The sequence below is a fragment of the Pomacea canaliculata genome, linkage group LG5 (genome assembly GCF_003073045.1).
Source record: "Pomacea canaliculata isolate SZHN2017 linkage group LG5, ASM307304v1, whole genome shotgun sequence".
Classification (NCBI taxonomy): Eukaryota; Metazoa; Mollusca; class Gastropoda; order Architaenioglossa; family Ampullariidae; genus Pomacea; species Pomacea canaliculata.
Window position 1 is genome coordinate 32,709,591 of NC_037594.1, and position 19,560 is coordinate 32,729,150.

At 42.5% G+C, this 19,560-nt stretch overlaps 1 protein-coding gene across 1 annotated transcript in view; it reads right to left on the bottom strand.

Moving 5' to 3' along the window:
• LOC112563883 (uncharacterized protein C20orf194-like) overlaps nt 1–19,560 on the bottom strand; it is a 63,369-nt gene that overhangs the window by 39,288 nt on the left and 4,521 nt on the right. Inside the window, exons 9-13 of the mRNA XM_025238317.1 lie at nt 19,361–19,419; nt 18,801–18,843; nt 15,695–15,750; nt 12,848–12,977; nt 12,486–12,558 (exon numbers count right to left, since the gene is read on the bottom strand). Coding sequence (XP_025094102.1) covers nt 12,486–12,558; nt 12,848–12,977; nt 15,695–15,750; nt 18,801–18,843; nt 19,361–19,419 — 361 coding nt within the window. The remainder of the gene's footprint in view (nt 1–12,485; nt 12,559–12,847; nt 12,978–15,694; nt 15,751–18,800; nt 18,844–19,360; nt 19,420–19,560) is intronic.

The following is a 19,560-nucleotide window of genomic DNA, read 5'->3' on the forward strand; positions in this document are numbered from 1 at the left end:
GATATTTCAAGTGATTACAATACTGTCACAGCAATAATGTTCTTATCACCAACATCAAAGGCCGCCTCGTTTTTGTGCATTTTCATCGAAGAATATTAAAGCTCTCTCTCTCCTTCAGCTATAAGCCCTGGTTTACAATGACACCACCTTTCATTTGTAGTTCAAGAAAACACAGTAAAAAATTACTTATGCTACTGATAAGTTATCAGACGATAACGACCGTTGATTAATACATGGACAACTGACAGAAAAAATGACGAATGAAGCCAAATTTTTGTCGGTAACAGCCGTGAAAGGAATGCCTCTCATCATAGCAAAATCTTATGTACTAATTGTAATCACTTAGCACACGGAGAAAAGTAAGTTAACACCGAGACACACTTTCACATGCACGAGACGAACAGGCATGAACGCACGTGTACTCGCGTGTACTCACTTACAGACATTAAGCCCCACATTCATAACAGTTAACGACCAAAAAATAAAGGAAAAGCAAAATGTCAGGATGGGCCTGGGAATTGCGGAAACTGGCTGACAAGCCGAGATTGATTTCTCCTGGAGGCAATATGTACTGCTCTAGACCTTTTCATATAAATCTGCTATTTTCTACTCGGAATCTTCACACGCCCTCCCTAATATCTTGTTAAGCCCCAGAATCGATGCACAAACACATTGTGTTGCAATTTCACTCTTGAGAACTTAGGGAATTATCGGCGTGGTGGTCAGGGTTATCATCTGCTGACGATGCGACTGTGCCCCGTTGAAAGCCATCTCCCAGCTTCATGTTTCTTGTTACAGCGACTTGTCAATCCCTCCATTCATTGCTGAAACCCTGGACTTCAACTCCATTCCTCCGCGGTCTTCCCTTTTATTTCACTTTTTTAAATTAAAACCCCTTTTATTTTTATTTCTTATTAAGTACTATGTGAGCAACGCAGGTACTGCTCAAACATGTAAGAAAATTCTCAGACACGACTCCCTACTCTGAAGAGCTTGATTGACTTCAAAGTGAAGATACTGATTAAAGCGGACATAAAGCCTGTCACAACTATTTATCCCAAAGCCAAGATGCATGTTCTTTCTTGTCAGAGACGTTACATACTTTAAGGCAGGATCTTGGGAGAATATTCAGGTCATTTTCTTCTCAGGAAAAACTAGAAAAGCTGCAAAAGCCTTGAGGCTGGAATTCTCTCCAGGCCGGCATCCTTCCACTTTCCCCTGCGTGGCTGTGGGCTTGAGCCCCACCAGAATCACGAAATTTATTGTCTCGGGTGAATAGCGCTTTTTTTTTTTTTTTTTTTTTTTTAAAGAGAGAAGACACAAGCTTTCTAAAAAAATGTCCAAATTTATTGTCTCAGATACATAGCACTTATTTTATCCGCAGGCAGCAATTTGGTGTCTCGTTTAAACTTTCAGTTTTTTCCTTGCTCAGCTTCTCGAAATAGCGGCTGTTCACGTCACGACTAATATTTTCTGCTCTCAAAATGAATGCCCTGAAAGCAAAGCAGCATCTCTCTTCCGGACCACTAGCCCTGTCTGTCGGGCTGTGCTGGTCCAATCACAAATTACGGTGCAGATGTGATATAAAACATTGAAATTTCCATAATTTGGGGGGCCAAAGAAAAAAACCACCAATACAAACTGATGGAATTAAAATCATGTAGGGCAAAAAAATTGCATGGCTACTGGGCCACTTAGGAAAGCAAAGATGAAGAAATGAAACCGTATTTTTTCATTGCCATTCTCAGACAGGATGGTCTTGGAGGATACCCGTCTTCCTGTCACATCAGCATGGCTGAGTGGTTGAGTGGGTTTTTGTGAGCTGTGTAGCGGAATGGGAAAGACATCCTTATGTTTATTTCATTTTACTTTCAGCCCCCTTTACTTCTCTATATTTTTTCTGATATTTGAACTGGAATGGTTTATTTTCCCCCACCTGCTCTTGTGGAGCAGTGAAGCTCATCAAGCGGAAATACATCCATTCTGGCATCAATACTAACACGCTAACCAATATCTCTGACCAGTACTAACATCCCTGACTAAAATCACCATCATCCCTGACCAAGACCACTCGCCTATGTTGTGCTGAGGCAGTCGGTTCTCCGGGGCTCTCCACTGGCGTGTCCGGCCGTTGTGTCCACTTTGCGCTTGGCGGTGTGAACCACTCATGGTCGAGTGAGCAGCCTGCTAATTGCGGTGGGTATTGGGGTCGATACTCGTTTCCCGCTGGGCGCTGGACAACTTCTCGACGCGGATGTGACGTCCTCATCAACAGGCAAAGAGCCACCACTGCCCGGGACACGACCCTCACCAAGGATCTGCCATAAAAGGTCTCTGTCGTAACTATAAAACTCGTGTGGCTTTCGTGTCTGGGCAATTGTTGGAAAACAACCCAGTACTTTCGTCCCGGTAAGTGGTGGATACCGATGGAAATAGATTTCGAGGACCTTTACATCATCACCCATAAAACGGCAAACTGCGTATCCTTAAAGATACAAATAATGTGTCATGTTGGAGATTTGAGCGACACTACAATTACCTAGTGCTGTACTCAAATTTTGTGAGACCTCCAATTACCTAGTGCGCGAGGTGAATCATGTTATGATCTTTGCGGTTAACATGAGAACAGTTAAAGGATTAATGGGGAACATGTTTTCCCAATAATTGGGTAAAGTTTACCGCAAGATATAGTTTTCCTATACCTGAATCATGAAAACACCCTTTCCGCTCTGGAGATTCACTACAAACACCGCCATGCACAAACAGCGGTCAGCACCACCTACACAGGTTATACATGAATACATAACATCGTGAGCGCCTCAGCCAGTGAGATATACGACCATATGTTATTTATAACTGTGTACAAAAGTGACGTCACAGTTTGGACCATTTGTGTGGAGGGTGATGATGATAACACAGACCTTCTGGTCCTCAACTGGAGTGTTGACAAGCGAATTGTCTTAGCACTGTGTTAGCGGGCCTCTTTCTCATGCCCAGCAGCTGCTTCGCTGTTTCCCCATCTCAGGCCCGAGTCTGACCTTGCAGACAGCGCCGCGAGCTGTCCCCCCACACACACCCCAACCCTTCGTCCCCTCCACCCACCCCGACCCTTCGTCCCCTCCACCCACCCCGAATTACAGCCGCCGACTGCAGAGAGATTTTGTGGCCCAGCACTCAAGCGAGTCACGCAAGGAAGTGATGTAGCTGCTAGTGAGACGCTGCAGCCGTAGGTGTCATCCTCCACCTCCAGTCAGCTCGGCTGCTGCGACAGGGCTTCTGCTGATGTACCCGCCACTGCTAGACACCGGTCTGACAACACTTCCACTCCTGGCTTCGGTCTCACCTACTTGATCCTTAGGACCTCAGGCGGCAGAGGTTAACTCCCAGCCGTACATCTTCGTACAACTCCCCATTAAGACTATCGGCATCTTGGTGTTGCCACACACCTATTTATTATACACAAGAATACTCTAAATACAGAAAACAACAATGTTAAGTGACCCATTACTAGCGCGAGACACAAAACCAGTTCTGTAATCAAGACTTTTAATTATCCGCACATTTTGTTCTTAACAGCCACCTGGGTATAGGGGGACACCATTATTTTCAGTCCTCACAGGTGTCATCAGGAACCTTGAAAATACATCAACTTCACGAATATCTTCAGGTACTATTCGTGGAAAATGTAGCAACCTTCCACTGAACCCACCAGCTGACCGAAGTACACTCAACCTCAGGAACAGGACAATTTGCGTCTCACCGCTACCTCGTCAACTTGATGACAGGAGTGGTGGGTGGCAGCGGATGGGGGAGACTAATATTATAAGAGGCCGACATCGCTCCAGACGTCTATCACGGTTCCAGATTAGTGAGATGGGGGTGACCTCTGGAGGGCGAGCGGGCATTATTGCTGTTATAGCCTCTTGGACTCCGCGGAAGGGTGTAACCATATTCCCTGCCTGGAAACCCACATTACGGCCCTTGAAAGCCATCTCCCCCAACTCCCTCCAACTCCGCACCACCTGTGTCTGGCATTGTTCGCCGCGTCTGTGGATCAATGCTGGGCTGAAAGACGAGAGAAAGCGACAATGTCTATCAGCATCTAGACAGGAGGAGTCCCTCCACCCCAGTCTTTCCTCCAATCCATAGGAAATCTGGTCAGCCTCTCACTGTCTGCTCTAGTCGCTACACATCAACTAGCATCATCAGTGGTGGCCAAGACAGCAAAGCCTGCAGCTCTCGTGGTCTACAGCAGCTGTCTGCTTCACAACACAGTGGCTGGTTACCTGGGCAATACCTGCCGTAAACACTGATCTCTGTCGGTAGCAAGCGCTCCTCGCCCAATAAACTGCGTGCACTACCTGTCTCACACACCCACCACTTAAAGGTCCAAAAGGGTGAAATTGGTTTTCCAATGACGATAAAGTTAAGTAGAAGACTATTATTTTCAAACATCTCGAGATACACGCCTACAAACATCAGCATGCCTAGAAAGTTAAACTCGTGATGTCACGTTTGTACACAGACAAGCCTATTTATGGTCCTGGCTGTCCCATTGACTGAACCCTTAGCAATGTAAACGTATGTATGTGTAATCTTGACCTCTGACCTGACTGAACGTTTCTGTGGCGGAGAGTAATAAAATCACTGATCTAGGAAAATAACATCCTTCAGACAACTTTCGTACTCTGTTGAGTTGAGGCCACGACAAGGCAAAGCACTTTGCCCGGACTGTGTCTAGAATATAAGTCACAATCATACTAAGCAGTCCTGTCGACATCTCCTCAGTCCACTCATGTCCATATCTAGCCTGTACTGTCACATTTTCACACAGTATTGTTCACATCACATGTATCCTGTACTGTCACATTTTCACCCAGTACTGTTCACATCACACGTATCCTGTGCTGTCAATATCATATCGAGTCAATGTTGTCAGTATATCTACCCAGTACTGTCCATATTCCACCACGGTTTCAACAAAGGTGATGCCACAGAAAAAGCCAGAAATCCATCTCAGGTAAAGGTATAATTTTCGTATAGCTGTCGAGGTAGTGAGTTCTCAAGTGGCTCAATGTGACAAGTCTAACATCTCCTTCTGTCATCTTTCACCTCCAGTGACAAATCAGGTCTTCACTGCTGTGAAAACAGGGAGGGGAGTGGTAGAGGGGAGAAAGGGGGTTTCCAGTCACTGACCCGTAGATTGAGCGTCGAACACGTGACTTTCCCAAGTCGTGAGCACATACACAGCTGTGACAGGAGAGAGCGGGAAGGAAAAGAGAGAGAGAGAAAAAAAAAGTATGTCCCTCCCTTCACTCAGTGGGCGACATCACCCTTGCTATACTCGACTGGCTTGTGTGGATGCAAGGTACAATTTTCCAAACTAATATACTAAGCTGTATTTTGCTTTGACCATGCCGCCACAGGAGCAAGACATCGATCTCTGGGCCTTGAGACATGATGAAGTCTCCACAGAAGATGTCCACGGCATCGATTTCTAACGGCAATCTGTGCAAGACAATGGTCGCTGGCACCACCAAGTGTCATGTGTCAGTAGTGACCGCATTTTATGAGATTTTACAAACAAAACTCTAAGTTTCTGGCGCCCTCTTTCCTAGCTCGCCACTGATGTTATTATGCCGACATATTAGGCTGTTTCTGTGTTGTTATTAGAAACACGTGACGTTGAGCGTCTTTCTAACGGTTAAAAACATCTAATAGAACTCGTTAGAAACAGGCATTTTCTTGCACGAAATGAAAGCAGGCTTTGTGCAAGAGAAGAAGCTGAGTGTGCCCTGTGGTTCTAATTTGCTCTCTGCCCCCACACCCACCCCAGTCTTAGTGCCCTTTGTCTGCAATGGAGGTCATTTTTGCAAGACTTTTTTTTCTCCTGAAGAAGTCTGCTTGCCTGTCCATTAACTGTCTGACTTCCCTGAGCTTCTAGGCGATAGTGGCGCTTTGAGCCGAAATTGCTCTTCGTTTTGATGTTCTTTCTCTGGAACGGCACCAGTCGATCACATCGCAAGCACGTTCAGCCGTTAATAAAATGTTTCTCAAAGGACCTGACCATATCTGGTTATCCAAGGTCCCCAGGAAGGCTCTGGCCCCGCTAAAGCGACGGCCTGCCCGCGGCCTTGGCATATGATTTGATTTAAGGCACGCAAAGGTTAAATCGAGTTCCTGTGTCATTCCGCACTTCCTCTCAAGCTGGGACTCATCTTCCCAAATTACTAATCACCGACACCAAGAACGCGGCGTGTCAGAGGTCGACAGTTGTCATGTATGCCACAACGGTGATAACTGCGGTCACCAATAATCTAGTCACCTCTGCTGTGATCATCACCATTGCATCCTCCACCTAGGAACCATCAAGTCTTGTGGGTGGATTGGCCTTAATAAAATGGCGAGGAATATTCTTAACATCTTATTTTAGAGCTTACTTGATAACAATATTTTTTCCTGAATTCATGGAAAATGACCACAGAAGTCCCCATCCCCAAACCAGGTGAATCAAAAACAGCCCAGTATCATTCTTCACAACTGGGCAATTCATTCGAAAGAATTATTAAAAAAAGTAAACTATTATTTTTCGAGAATCATTTGTAGGACTGACTAGACTCTTGGCAGCCAAGACACGAAGTCTGTGCCTCTCAAGTTTGTGCGGGAAAGCTGTGCACCCAACCATAAAGGTGGAGAAGACGAGGACTTGACAGAGGAAGTTCACACTACGAGCCCCAGCAGCGAGAGGCGACGGAACAGATTAATTCAATGCCCACGAGGATGATTCTGATGAGTTCAAAGAGTTTTACCTGTGGTGTGCTGTGTAGTGATTGGCTAGCGGATTTATGCAGTATTTATGGCAGTCAGGGAAAGTACTCCCTCGGACTGAAAGCAAGTTTCAAGGGAAGTAGCCCTGTACAGCGAGGGCACCAACTCTAATGTTGGCAAAACGGAAAGTGTGAAGCCTTGTCCTGAAATATTCCAGCCACACGGACCCAGTTCCGGTAGCCTGCTTTTCATAAAGACTTGCTCCAGTTTGAAAGAGTAACGTTTTCAGACTGAACCCTTGTGTGACAGAATGAAGGAGTGAATGTATGGTAGTTGTTTGCTAGGGATATTAGTTTAGCGTTTTATAGAATTTATAGAATTTTTATTATAGACGAGATCTGAACCCAGCACAACCAGTCCTCACCGTATTGGTGACAATAACTGACAATAAATGTGTGTCTATTTTAACAATTTACACGACAGTAACTTAAAATAATATTAACTTTAGCCACGTGTTCAGTCACATATAATAAAGTGTGCGCGTGTGTTCCTTGACACAACGAACACGAGTCACTCAAGCGTGACATCCGTTCTAAAGGAATTGAATCGAGTTTTTAAAAAACACACAATGCACACAATTTCCAATATGCCAGTGCTTATTGACAGGGTCGTCATTGTCTAGCACTCGAGGGCTGATGACAGTCCACACCCTGTCTGTCGGCAAGTATCAGCTTCTGGCGGGCACTGACGGGGATGCCGCAACAACCCCTCGTTAGCACCAATCAATCAAACACTTGGCATTGTGGGAAATCAATGGGAATCGCATCAGGACATTGTTTGCATCTTGGGTGATTCAAACATAAAGCTCGTCTCATGATTTTCTCTAATCTCCTTTTATTAGTGTCGTGCTTACGCGCTGGTGCCCATGCACGCCCTTGCGTGCGCTCGTGGGATGTGGAGGCTGCACTTCTGGACTTGTCTGATGCAAAGAGGGTGGACTTCGTGCTTTCTTTGATGTAACTGTGATTGTTGTTTTGTTTCTCGCGCGAGACTCTGTATGTGTGTGTTATTTAAAACTCTTGCATCTGTGAAAGTAGTCTCAGTGCTAACTCCCCGTGCGAGTACTCTGATACAGCAGGGTGGAATGTGGGTGACAGGTGACAATACTCATACTTGCATATCTTGTGTCAAGATTTTTCGCTGCGACAACTATACCTCAAAAAGAAACAAGAACAAATTGCTAAAGGATGCTTATCAGCCGAGAAAAAGACAAACATTTTACACGGCTTAAAAAGCAGAACAAAATTCTAATCTCTCTCTCATGTTTGTCTTGTCAACGAGAAGGGTTAGCATGCTTTGGAATACATAAGATTCCTTTAAGGTGAGATAGCGACAATGAATTTCTTAAAGCAAAGCTTTCGGAAAATTTTGGCTGAAGAAGCTGACTTTCACATTTGTAATTTGGGAATATCCAGACTGTGTCCAGCCCCTATGCCCCCATTCGACTACACTTATTGATAATTATGGCATTCTTGACAAATCAGCGGAAAACTTCTAACCTTCACCGACTGCAGGAAGGTCAGACTGCAAACTGCACATATATCTACTTCTAGCTGACACGACAGAGGGATTCGTTAATCGACAACCCCACCCCAAAGGCCCCTTCAATGAAAGTTTTCTGCTCTTTGCTGAATTACTGGAGTTGTAAGATCTAATGCCACAGACAAGCTAGCCACACCAGCTCCGCACCGGAAGCGGACGATCGTTTTCTCGGCAGCGGTGTCGTCAAAATGTTAGGGTGAATTAAGGACTGCATAAACAGCCTGCTACTCACACCTTCACACCCTCACGCCCTCACACCCTCACGCCCTCACACCCTCACGCCCTCACACCCTCGCACCCTCACACCCTCGCATCCTGACACGTGCTGCCCAGTACCAGCAGATCGATGGCAGTAGCAACATGCGGAATCATACAGCTACAGCAACTGGGTGGTGATGGTGGTACGGGGTTGGAGGGTGAAGGTGGGGTGGCTGATTGGTCTAATCAGCTCCAGTTCCAACCTTAGCCCACTCACGTAACAAAAGTGCCTTATCTGCAAAAACACTTTCTTGGGAGTTAGTAGGATGGAGGGGACTTCCATTCATTTGTCACCATCGGCGACTTCACAGTGACGCACTGCTGCTGTGAAGAAGATGAAAGTCTCATCCCCCTCCCCTCCTTTCTCTCCTCCCAGCAACCAGATCTTCCCTCCCCCACTCTTTCCCTGACCCTCGGTGCAACGAAGCTTTAACTGCCCCTGGCCCAGTGGGACCGGCGCTACGCCAAATTGCTGAAATCATATCAGGCTCTTTGCGCACTTGCAGTTTCTTCTGCTGCTTGCGCCATGGTTGGAGGCTGGCGCCAAATGCGATCAATGACTGAGGTACAGAGAACTGCTCATCAAATTTTCACAAGCCTGTACACTATTGAAGAAACAGACATTATTGTCTGTAGCATCTTCTGGACCTTGCACAAGAAAATGTTTTTCCAGCAAAGGTTGGGAAAGTCAGTACGTCATATAAACAAGGAATAGGGTAGAGTGGGGCACAGCCCGTCAATCGGGGTCCATCGGGCAACAGTCAGAAAAGCCGTCTTTTGACGTGCACGTCCTTAACAAACCTCCTCGTCATCTCCACGATTGCATTTCGCCTCTAACCCTCCCCCAACCTCCAGCGTTCAAGAGTGTAATAAGTGTAATTACTGTCAACACGCAACAGCGACCTGAGGAAATAGCACACGATATTCCGCAAATCCTTGGGCAGAAGAAGGCATGTGACATTAAGGGAGCCTTGTGCCTGTCGATAGTCCAAGGTGGAGCTCTCCAGACTGCCAGCTATTTGCGGCTGGTGGAGCTGACAACGTCGAGACACAGTAGACGGCGCTGGCTCACACCTCCTTGTCGCCGGCACTCAAAGATTATCAAGTCTCAAGAGAAATTGCTTTAAATGGTTTCGTACCATTTCGTACCCAGAAGGGGAGACAACCTTCTTAACCGGGTAAAGTGCTGAAGCATCAAGTCTCTAAAGTGTCCCAAAGTCCCATTGTATCGGTTAGCAAGTCTGGACTTATCATCATGTTGTCCACAGCTCTAGTCTCCCGAACGTTAGACCCCAAAACTATCGGTTTACCGTGACCATGATACAAAACTTTGCTGAATTTGGTCAACGTTCGAAAAATTGTCTGGTTATGAATGACCTTGAGTAGGAAGCAGAGTCTCTGATAAATACCGCAGCCTGCGATTGCTTCGTTGTTAAGAACAGAGAAAATGTTCACCTTTCGAGATATCTGTATAATACAATTGATAAACTAACAGCTAAACATTTGTTATGCCATGATGATATGTCACCAATCTTAATATGGCCTTATCGCCGTACAACTAAAGTTGGTACTTTTGATTCCTCCTCATTTCTGACTAGAAAAAGGTTGAGACGAAGAGTCTACAGCAGTATCTAGGGCAGGGCATGTGGAAGACAGAGCCCTTTCTCTCCTTTATCTTATCTGATAATTAACCCTCTTCTGATAAGCTGTGCTAGGTGCTAGGTGGATTGTCCTAGCAGGCTTAGAACAAGCACCCTTTTGCTCCACAGTCAAGTCCGCTGGAAACCCTAGTACCATTCCCTTAAAAAATCTATTAGTGCAGGAAACTATTCTTGCTACACAAGTATCTCAGTACACTCCAAAATTCTTGGCCAGTCTAAAACGACGACTGAATTGCTGTTGGATGAAACTGTGGCGGAGATTAACTAGAAAATGTGTCTCGACTTGTAATTCCAACACTAGGACAACGATTGTCATTGAATGTATACATCATAAAAATGTCTGAGGTTAAGCGCTAAATGCAAAATTGTTAAAAGATTATAATTATATCTCAATGCATGAAAAAGACATTAGTTTCTACAATTTCAAGGCCAGCATTTGACAGACATTCCGTCTGCTGGCAGTGTTCCTCATTATGGAAAAACTGTTGTCCTTAGCCCCCCTGAGCTCCAAAACTCAAAATGATTAAGAAGTCACAGTGTGGAGACTGAATCAGGCTCACTCCCTACCCTAATTATACTCATACGGGCGCGACACTGTACTTAGTGGGAGAGATCGATAGCCAGATAATGCAGTCAAAAAATGTCAAAAACAAAATTGTCAATAATTCACCATAAAAATAAGAAAATCCGTTCTGAAGGAACAGAACGTCCTTGAAAGACTGGGAAACAGGATTCCATTCCTCCACCACAGATCCTTCCGATTCAGGCCATGTATCTGAGGAGGGGTGTGGGGAGGAGAGGGCTATCTGCATGCATTGCCTGCGTCATTTCACTGCCTTTTATTCAGTGCACAGGTCTCCTGTCATTTGCAAACGCTTGAAAGTGCGACTGTAAAGTCTTAACCAGTGCACAGTTGGCTGCATCCCAAACTGTCCTGTCTTAGCCAGGGCAATCAAAACTAAGGTATCTGCTTATCATGTCTGAGCGAGTTCTCAAAGTAAAACCACTTCATCAATCTTCCATGATAGGTGCAAGCTGACCCCAGCTAGTGGGGACTTCATAAGCACATGAGGAGCTCTCGGTGAATCCAGCGAAGATTAAAGGGCTTAAGCAAGGATAGCAGGCGAAAGGAATATAGGGCTTAACAAGGAGAACAGCTCTGTCTGAAGGACAAAGGACCAAAAAGTGAGATAAAGATTCTTTTTGGTCATTATTAAAGATGTAGTCGGGTCAATGGGGCATTTTCCCACCTTTCAATCTTTTTATCCAATTTTGTTTTCGGGCGGGGATGGTGACAGAGGTTCCACACACAAAAAAAATCCATCGAATTTTGACACTGTCTCATACGAATTCTGTGCAGAACATGCACCGACAGGCATCTATATTGATTACCGAAGTTCTGGTTTAGACATCAGTGTGGATCAATATCCACGGTCTTTTTCCTTTTTACATGCCACACACCTCTATTCCTGGTCTTCCGACGCCTTTTTTGTTTGTTTGTTTTTGGTCTTTTACGCTAGTGTCTGTGCTCAATTTTCAAATGCCACTGTAATGCCCTCTTTGTTGGACAAGAGGCTTTGTCCATTGGCAAGACGAAAACCATTGAAAGGTTCGTGCGTGGAAAGAATTCTAGCATCATGGTCAACAGGCGGAAATAGGGAAGACCTAGCTGGTTTCACTACTGTCATCATAATTCATAATAAAATGTTTTAAAATATAATATGTATAATCACTAAATGTAGAGAACATTTCTTCCTGGAAAACCCAAAATATTTTCATTAGGAGATAATAAGCTTGCCTTTCTTTTCAAACAAAATTCAACACCATAAGAAATGCTCACATCAACCCGTTTGAAAGTAATTCAAACAAAACTGTTCATTAAGTCAACATTATAAATTTGTTCAAAACTATGAAATTCTTCAATAGTAGCAAATTTACAGTAAGCCTTTCTTTGAGAACGGCAAAGTAGACATGAGACATTCAGTCACACCATATTCATCACATCAAACACTACACTATAAAAATATTTTCAAGCGTGCTTACAAAAAAAATATGGTTGTTCCTAGTCTTCAACATGCTTCATGCCTTTACATAACACTAAATGGAATATGTTCAATTTTCTGTTATCTATATTTGTAACAGATGACTACTAAAGTTCACTGGGCAAACAAAGAGAGCAAAAAGTTTTCAACATACCTGTAAAAAGCTGTGAGAAAAAGTAAGTCCTTGTGCAAGTAATTGGGTAGCGAGGGGATGTCACTCGACATATCTGTGAAGATATTGCACTATAAATTTCAAGACACTAACTTGGAACAGAAAAATATCCATAAACAATAAGCAACAAAACACAATCTCAACAACATATCAGGAAGATTTTTTAAAAGAAGAGAATCAAGGTTTAACAATAACAATAAAACCAGAAAGCTTAAAAAACATGAAACAACCATAGCATCAAACCCCAAAATAAACCTGTAAAAATATCCTATGAAAAGATGTTCAGAGCTTAGACACACCAAGTATTAAAAGTTCTGTACTAATATGCAAGTAAAACTGATTACCATATGTGCTACTGACTGAATCTTGCTGAGGTGTAACTGACAATCTGGCGCCTGTTTTCCAGTTTGCATGGCAACCAATATATCCTGGTTAGAACTGTTGCCAAACAATACATAGGGCTCTTTGAAATTCCTGAAAGAAAAATCAAAATCAAATCAAATCAAATCAAAACAGACTTTATTGTCTGCCCAGGAGGACAGAAATTTGTCTTTGCTCACATACCCATACAGGCATTTAACACACAGTTAGGAGTAAAAGTGAGGAGTAAAATAGTGTTGATTGCACCAGTCCATCAAGGCAGTGTATGTTTATCCTAACAACAAACCTTGGTACCAAGGCCTAAAAGCACTGCTGAACAAAAAGAAACATTTGTTCATCACGGGCAGAAGCCCACGACAGAAGATTAGTACATAGAGAGGACCATGATGCTATCCGTTGGGTGGGCAGAGGCTCTACGAGCATACTAGTCAGTCCGCTTTCAGTAGTTTGCCGGTGGACCAACGAGTGTAGACGAGATTGAAACAGAGGTCGAGTTAGCTCTCGCCATAAACCCGATGTGTCAGAATGCGGCTCGTGGTTACATCTTGAGCTCGCTGGAGGGACCTGCCAGACGTCGAGTTATGATGCTTCCGCATGACGCAAGAGATACGCCGAGAAAGATCTCCACAACATCAAATGAATCGCTATTCCAAACACTGAATCAACAGCTAAGATCAAGAAAATTGATCACTCATGGTCTATAATTATGTTTAAATTTTGCTGCGAAGTTGAGGCAAATGAGGCCACACACAGCCCTTAATTATTGTTGATGACATGAAAGAACATGTTTGTATGTGTACATGTCGATTCTAAATGATACTGAAACAAATTCTTAGTATAGAAATAAATATTTTAGTTGTCTTACTTACCTCATGTACCCAAAGACCTCTTTCTTCAATTTTTTTTAACTTAATTGTGTAATTGCGTTGAATGAGTAAAGTAACATGCTATGGGTCATAGTCCGGACTGTATATCCAGTTTTCTTAGAATTGTATACACCTGTGATGAGCTACTATGATGCAGGAATGTTATAGAGACTAAAGGAAAGTCATCTGGCACTGACAAAGTTCCAGCTGAGCTGCTTAAGCATGGTGGGGATGAAACAACAAAGGCCATTATTTTTCTCTGCCAAAAAGTCTTGGAACGCAAAGAATGGCTGAAAGAAGGGACACAGTCACTTATCATACCCATCCCCAAAAAGTGAAACAGCAAACAGTGCTTGAGCTACAGAACAATCAGCTTAGTAACCCATCTAAAGAAGGTCATGCTGAAGGTAACACAGAATCGCATCGACACCACTGGTGAGAAACTGCTAACAGAAGAACTGGTTGCCTTCAGACCACGTAGGAACACAGCTGAGCAGATCTTTAACTGTTGCATTCTGATAGAGAAGGATCTTCACCATCAGCAAGAATTCTATCATAACTTCATAGAGTTAAAAAAGACATTGAAAGAGTCTGGCATGTGATGAGAAAATTCAACATTGAAAATGGTCTACTCCAAATCATCAAGGAATTGTATAACAGCTCAGTAAGCACAGTACTGCTTGATAACAAAATGAAAGCTTTCCTTCACATGATTGCAGAAGTACGTCAAGGATCCCCTATCACCTGTGCTGTTCAACATCTTTTTGGAGAACACCATGCATGAAACCCTCCATGACCATTACACTTCCTTTTCCATTGGTGGAAGGCCGACTGTAATTTATACTATACAGACGACATTGGTCTGATAGCAGGCACCAACAGCAATTATCAATTGCAACGACGCAGGCTGGTCTGGTTTATGGTTCCATGTGGCCCCGCACAACACTTTGTCAAAAAATAAGTTCTTCAAGGTACCTTGGAAGGTGGTCCACACCATGGTGGCCACATGAAGAATGGGTTTACTAACATCACAGACTGGACCGGTTGTCCTGTGCAGGAACTGCCTGTCGCGTGATGGCGATTGTTTTGCTGTTTTCCTGTTGTGCTTCCCATACTTGGCTGACCTGTCGTTGGGTGCGCGAGCGCGGATGGGAGAAATTAAGCGATATTTCACCTCGTCTTCGTGTAGCCCTATCCATCTCGCCAGCCCAAAGGCCTTGACCCGCGGCGCTTCACTTGTCGTCGCGAAGGGTCTTAGGGTCTTCCAGGCCTTTTCTTTGCGGAACCGGACAACATCCCCTCCCTTTCAACTTTCCCCTCTTTTTCTCACCGTTCTCTTCCCGTGGGCGCAGTCCTTGGCACGTTTTTCTGCCGCTTCTGGACAGTCGTCCTCCAGCAACGGGACGGTGTCAGACCGTGACCCTAGCAGCCGGCGTTTTTGTCTTTTGTTGTTGTTGTTGTTTTTTTTGTTTTTGTTTTTTTTTTGTCTTTGATCGACCGGTCGACCATGGACGAGTCGTTTCATTTTATCTTTGTCTCTAGCCTGTGTACTGGGAAGTTTATTTTTCTTTCTCTCCTCTAATTGTGGGTGTGCATGTGTGTAAAATATTTTATTAGTATTATTTTGTGCGTAGTAAATATGTTGTTTTGTACTGTTCATTTTGGTTTTGTTAGTGTTGTGTGGTCTGCGCGGTTCGACAAGAACGTCGTGCGCCACCTCTGGCTGAGCGAGTGGTTGTGTCTGTGCTGCTGCTTGAGCGGTTGCGAGCGTGCATCCGGCGATGCCAAGGACGGTTACGCGACACTGCCCCCTATCGCCCAAAACAGGCATGAGTGGTAGGCCTTAATTGTCAGCTGCCACATCTATCCACGTGCTGCCAAACCCACCCTCAATGAACGATACCGGTCAAGGGATGACTCAATGACACAGTAATCAGTACTTACCCTGACTCATGCCTATGATTTCCAACTCTGCCATGTTGATAAAAACTGTCAAGTCCCTGAAAGTTAAAGAAATCCAATCTTATGCATATACTCTGTTTCTACAGAACTCACACTTATTGTTGAGAATATATAAAATTTTTTAAAATACTCAATCTAAAAAACATTACTTTTTGTGCTGGAACTCAGAGCCCAGTTTGTGGCAATGACTGGCTTATATAGCAATGTCTTTAATATATCAACAACAAAATACATAACTACTAGTGTCCCAATCACCTTCCATGTAAAGCTCAAGACAAAGCATATGTAAGGTGACCAGACGTCCCGCTTTAGGCGGGACAGTCCCGCTTTTAACCTCGTGTCCCGCCTGCTAATCGGGCGGGACGCCCAATGTCCCGCTTTCTGGCTTTCTGGCAAGTCTATCAAATGTCCCGGTTGTCTTTAAAAATCACTTTTTTCGGCGTTCTTTGACGGTGACGACACCATCATCGGCACGTGTCCCGCTTTCGCCCTCCAAACGTCTGGTCACCTTAGCATATGGATCGTTCACTGAAATTCCTCAAAGTTTTATGAAGTATCTAAAACACGAGCCAGCTTTCTTTTGCTCGCAAACTGCTTAAAGCCTGCCATTTCAGAAACAAACCAGAGAGCTTAGATGTAGAGAGGGTTCACTCGTGACCGCGGGAAAACTCGTCGGTTAGAGTTATCTTTCGTAATTGGATGCTACGAAACAACACGGCACAAGGCGATCGTCTGAGGCAAGGTGGGCAATTTTGTTCTGCAATTAACTGTCAGAACGCCAGATTTAAATCAACCTCAAAAGAAAAACGTTTCCACAGTTTCCCAAAGGACGAAGAGAGGTAAGCTACGAATTTATTCTCAAATTACGATCCATAAGTGTACTGTAGTTGAGAGCAGTCTACTATAACACGTTTGCTCGATTTCTATGATTATTAAAACGACTTTACAGATTATACTGTGAAACTGTGTGATGAATTCTCACTTATCTGATGACAAACCTATTTAAATTTGTTATAGTATTTTCATTTAAGGCATTCGCCACTGGGTGTTATAAAAAGATTTGTTATTAATATATTGAAAAAATCATTACAACAGGTGCAAAATATGGATGAACTTTACGAGAAGGAAAGATTTTGACCATCTTACACCATCTGATGTGTATGGAAAAGGATACTGTCTTTGCTCGGATCATTTCGAGGAAAGTCAGTACAACTGTCAAACCCCCAAAAAAGTCTTGTCTGGAATGCAGTACCCACAATTTTCGCCATTCCAAATCCACCATTCAAGGTTGATAACTTATGATTATTAGATAATGATATATTCCAATATATATTACTAAGCCATATTTTACCATCATGGGCCTTTCTTTCTGTCATATTGTATTTTTTAATTAACATTTATCATGAGAGATCACTCTAACTGGCACATAAGGCTAATGATGATCATAGCTTGCATCTGGGCATAAAGAGTTTCTCTGTGACACTTTGCAATGGTTGCACACTGTTGAAACACCCTCATCCAATGCACTACCTTGTCTGACAGGGTGGAAGATGACTGTGCAGGCTCTGCTTGAGCTTTTTGATGAGCTTCAGACAAATCATGGTATTTCATTACTTCTTACAGAAAAACGGAATCAAGACTGCTTAGAAGACTTTTTTTTTCTTGCTTTCAGGGAAAAGGGGGACATCTACATAATCCCACCGCAGAACAGTTTAGATTATTCTTCCGTCAGATCATGATTGAGAACCTGTTTCATCACAGTAGTGGAACTAATTGCCAGAAGGACAATGACAGCTCTTTATTGACTCTGACATCTGTGACCACTGACAAACAACAGGACATAATGATATGTAATGTAGATATTGACGAGAATGACTATGACCATGACATCGATTGTTTACATGACAAAGACATTATTGATAAAGTAAATATCACTTTCAATAATTTTGATGATAACTGTAGTGACCCTCTAACTATTTTCTCCATACAACCACCACCAAAAAAACAAAAATTCTGAGTGAGACAGTCAAGATATTAGAGTGTACATGTAAAAATATTGACCAGTTACTTCCTGGGAAAAAAGTTAAATCTCAGTTGATTCGACTTCTGTGGGAAGAGCTAAAAAGCATTGACCTCTGTTGTCCACTTGGTGCATGTGATCTGAAAGGAAGTGTGATTATCTATTTATCAATGTTCGCCTTCATTTTTCTTTGAAAGATAGCTCTGTGTCCTTTTTTGAAAAAGGAGCAAAAAGAAATCAAAAAATGTTGAAGTTACATCATTTGTAGCTTTTAAGCTAAAGTAATTTAAAATTATTTTAGATCAGTGTGAAAGAAAATGTTATAAATCTTTATTTAAAGTACATGTGTGAATGATCCCTTTTGAGTATCTGCTTGCTGTATATTTCATAGTAAGCATAGCTGTTATCTTTAAATTGTCAACCAATGTTATTACAACAAGGGATATGAATGTATATAAATATATACATTATTATTAATAGTAGTATTATGATTTGTTATTAATTATGATTATTATGATTTGTGTGAGAATTTATTGCCCATGCTTGTATGTAAACAGAAATCTATATGTCTCAGTAGATGTGAGCAAGTATTCTGAATGTGGCTTGTTTATATTCATGTGTAATTCTGTTTTTAACTGCTTTTCTCATATTAATAAATTCTCATAAATTAGATTTTTATGGATTTTAAATAAATGCAAATTTGTGCTCATGGATGTGCTGTTTGAATTTATAAAAGTTATCCTTTTTAAATATAGTCAGCTGTCATACATGTATTAAAATCTCCCAAACTACCCTCATCTAAGCAATTCCCATGAATAAAAGACACAAAAATCTGTTCTTAGAAAAAGGTCATTTGATATCGCAAACACCTAGACATTTACTCCAAAGATAAACACTGCTAGCGCCGACTTTGTTTAGTAGTGGTTGATAGTAGCAACTGCGGCGTAGCATCTTTTTTCGAAGGGACGCAACTCCGTCACTACTTTTCTTAACAAGTAAGGATAAAGAAGGAGTGCACCCTCTCTACATCTAAGCTCTCTGAACAAACCACTGATAATTTGTACGTACTTCTGCAATCCCTTTCTGGTTGATAACAGCGATGCCATTGGAGCTGTAAAAGGAAAATCTAAAAAATTTTCACAAACATCTATACCATTTACTGAGCTTTTTAATGAGGGAGATAATGTGAAGCACATTTAAGTGGAAAATATGAGAGAAGAAAAGGAGGAAATATGAAGGGAGAGAGAGGGAGTGAAAGTGAGAGACAAAAAAACAATGAGTAAAAAAAAAAAAAACATGTATTGTCTTGTGGCTGCTTGTTTATAGAGTGGAAGAGCAAGCACTCAAAATAAAGTATTATTCCCTTAAGCTGTCACATTTTAAACAAGTAATTAAATCAACATATGCTGCATCAAACATAATGTGGAGAGCCATTCATAGACAATTTGTTTTTTCCTTTTAGATAATCAGTTAACATGGTCACTTAAGTGCATCTCAAATAATCGTAAGAAAATGTTGAATCTTTAAAGCTACTTGACCTATTCTCACCTTCAATTTTATTGTATAATCTCTATAAATGAAAATGCACTTTAATTTCATAAAGAAAATTATGTCAAGCTTATTCTTACATTTTAAGGCTGATATTGTCACACATATTATCCCACTGTCTCTCCAGCATAGGAAGACCCTGTAAAAATATATTTTGATTATGCAAATATTTTCCTAAAACCACACTAGGTATATAAAAGGTGGCACAAATTTGCAGCTATGTTAGTATCGGCCTGATTTGAAAGATAATGTCATTCCACATTCATGTCACCATCACCAC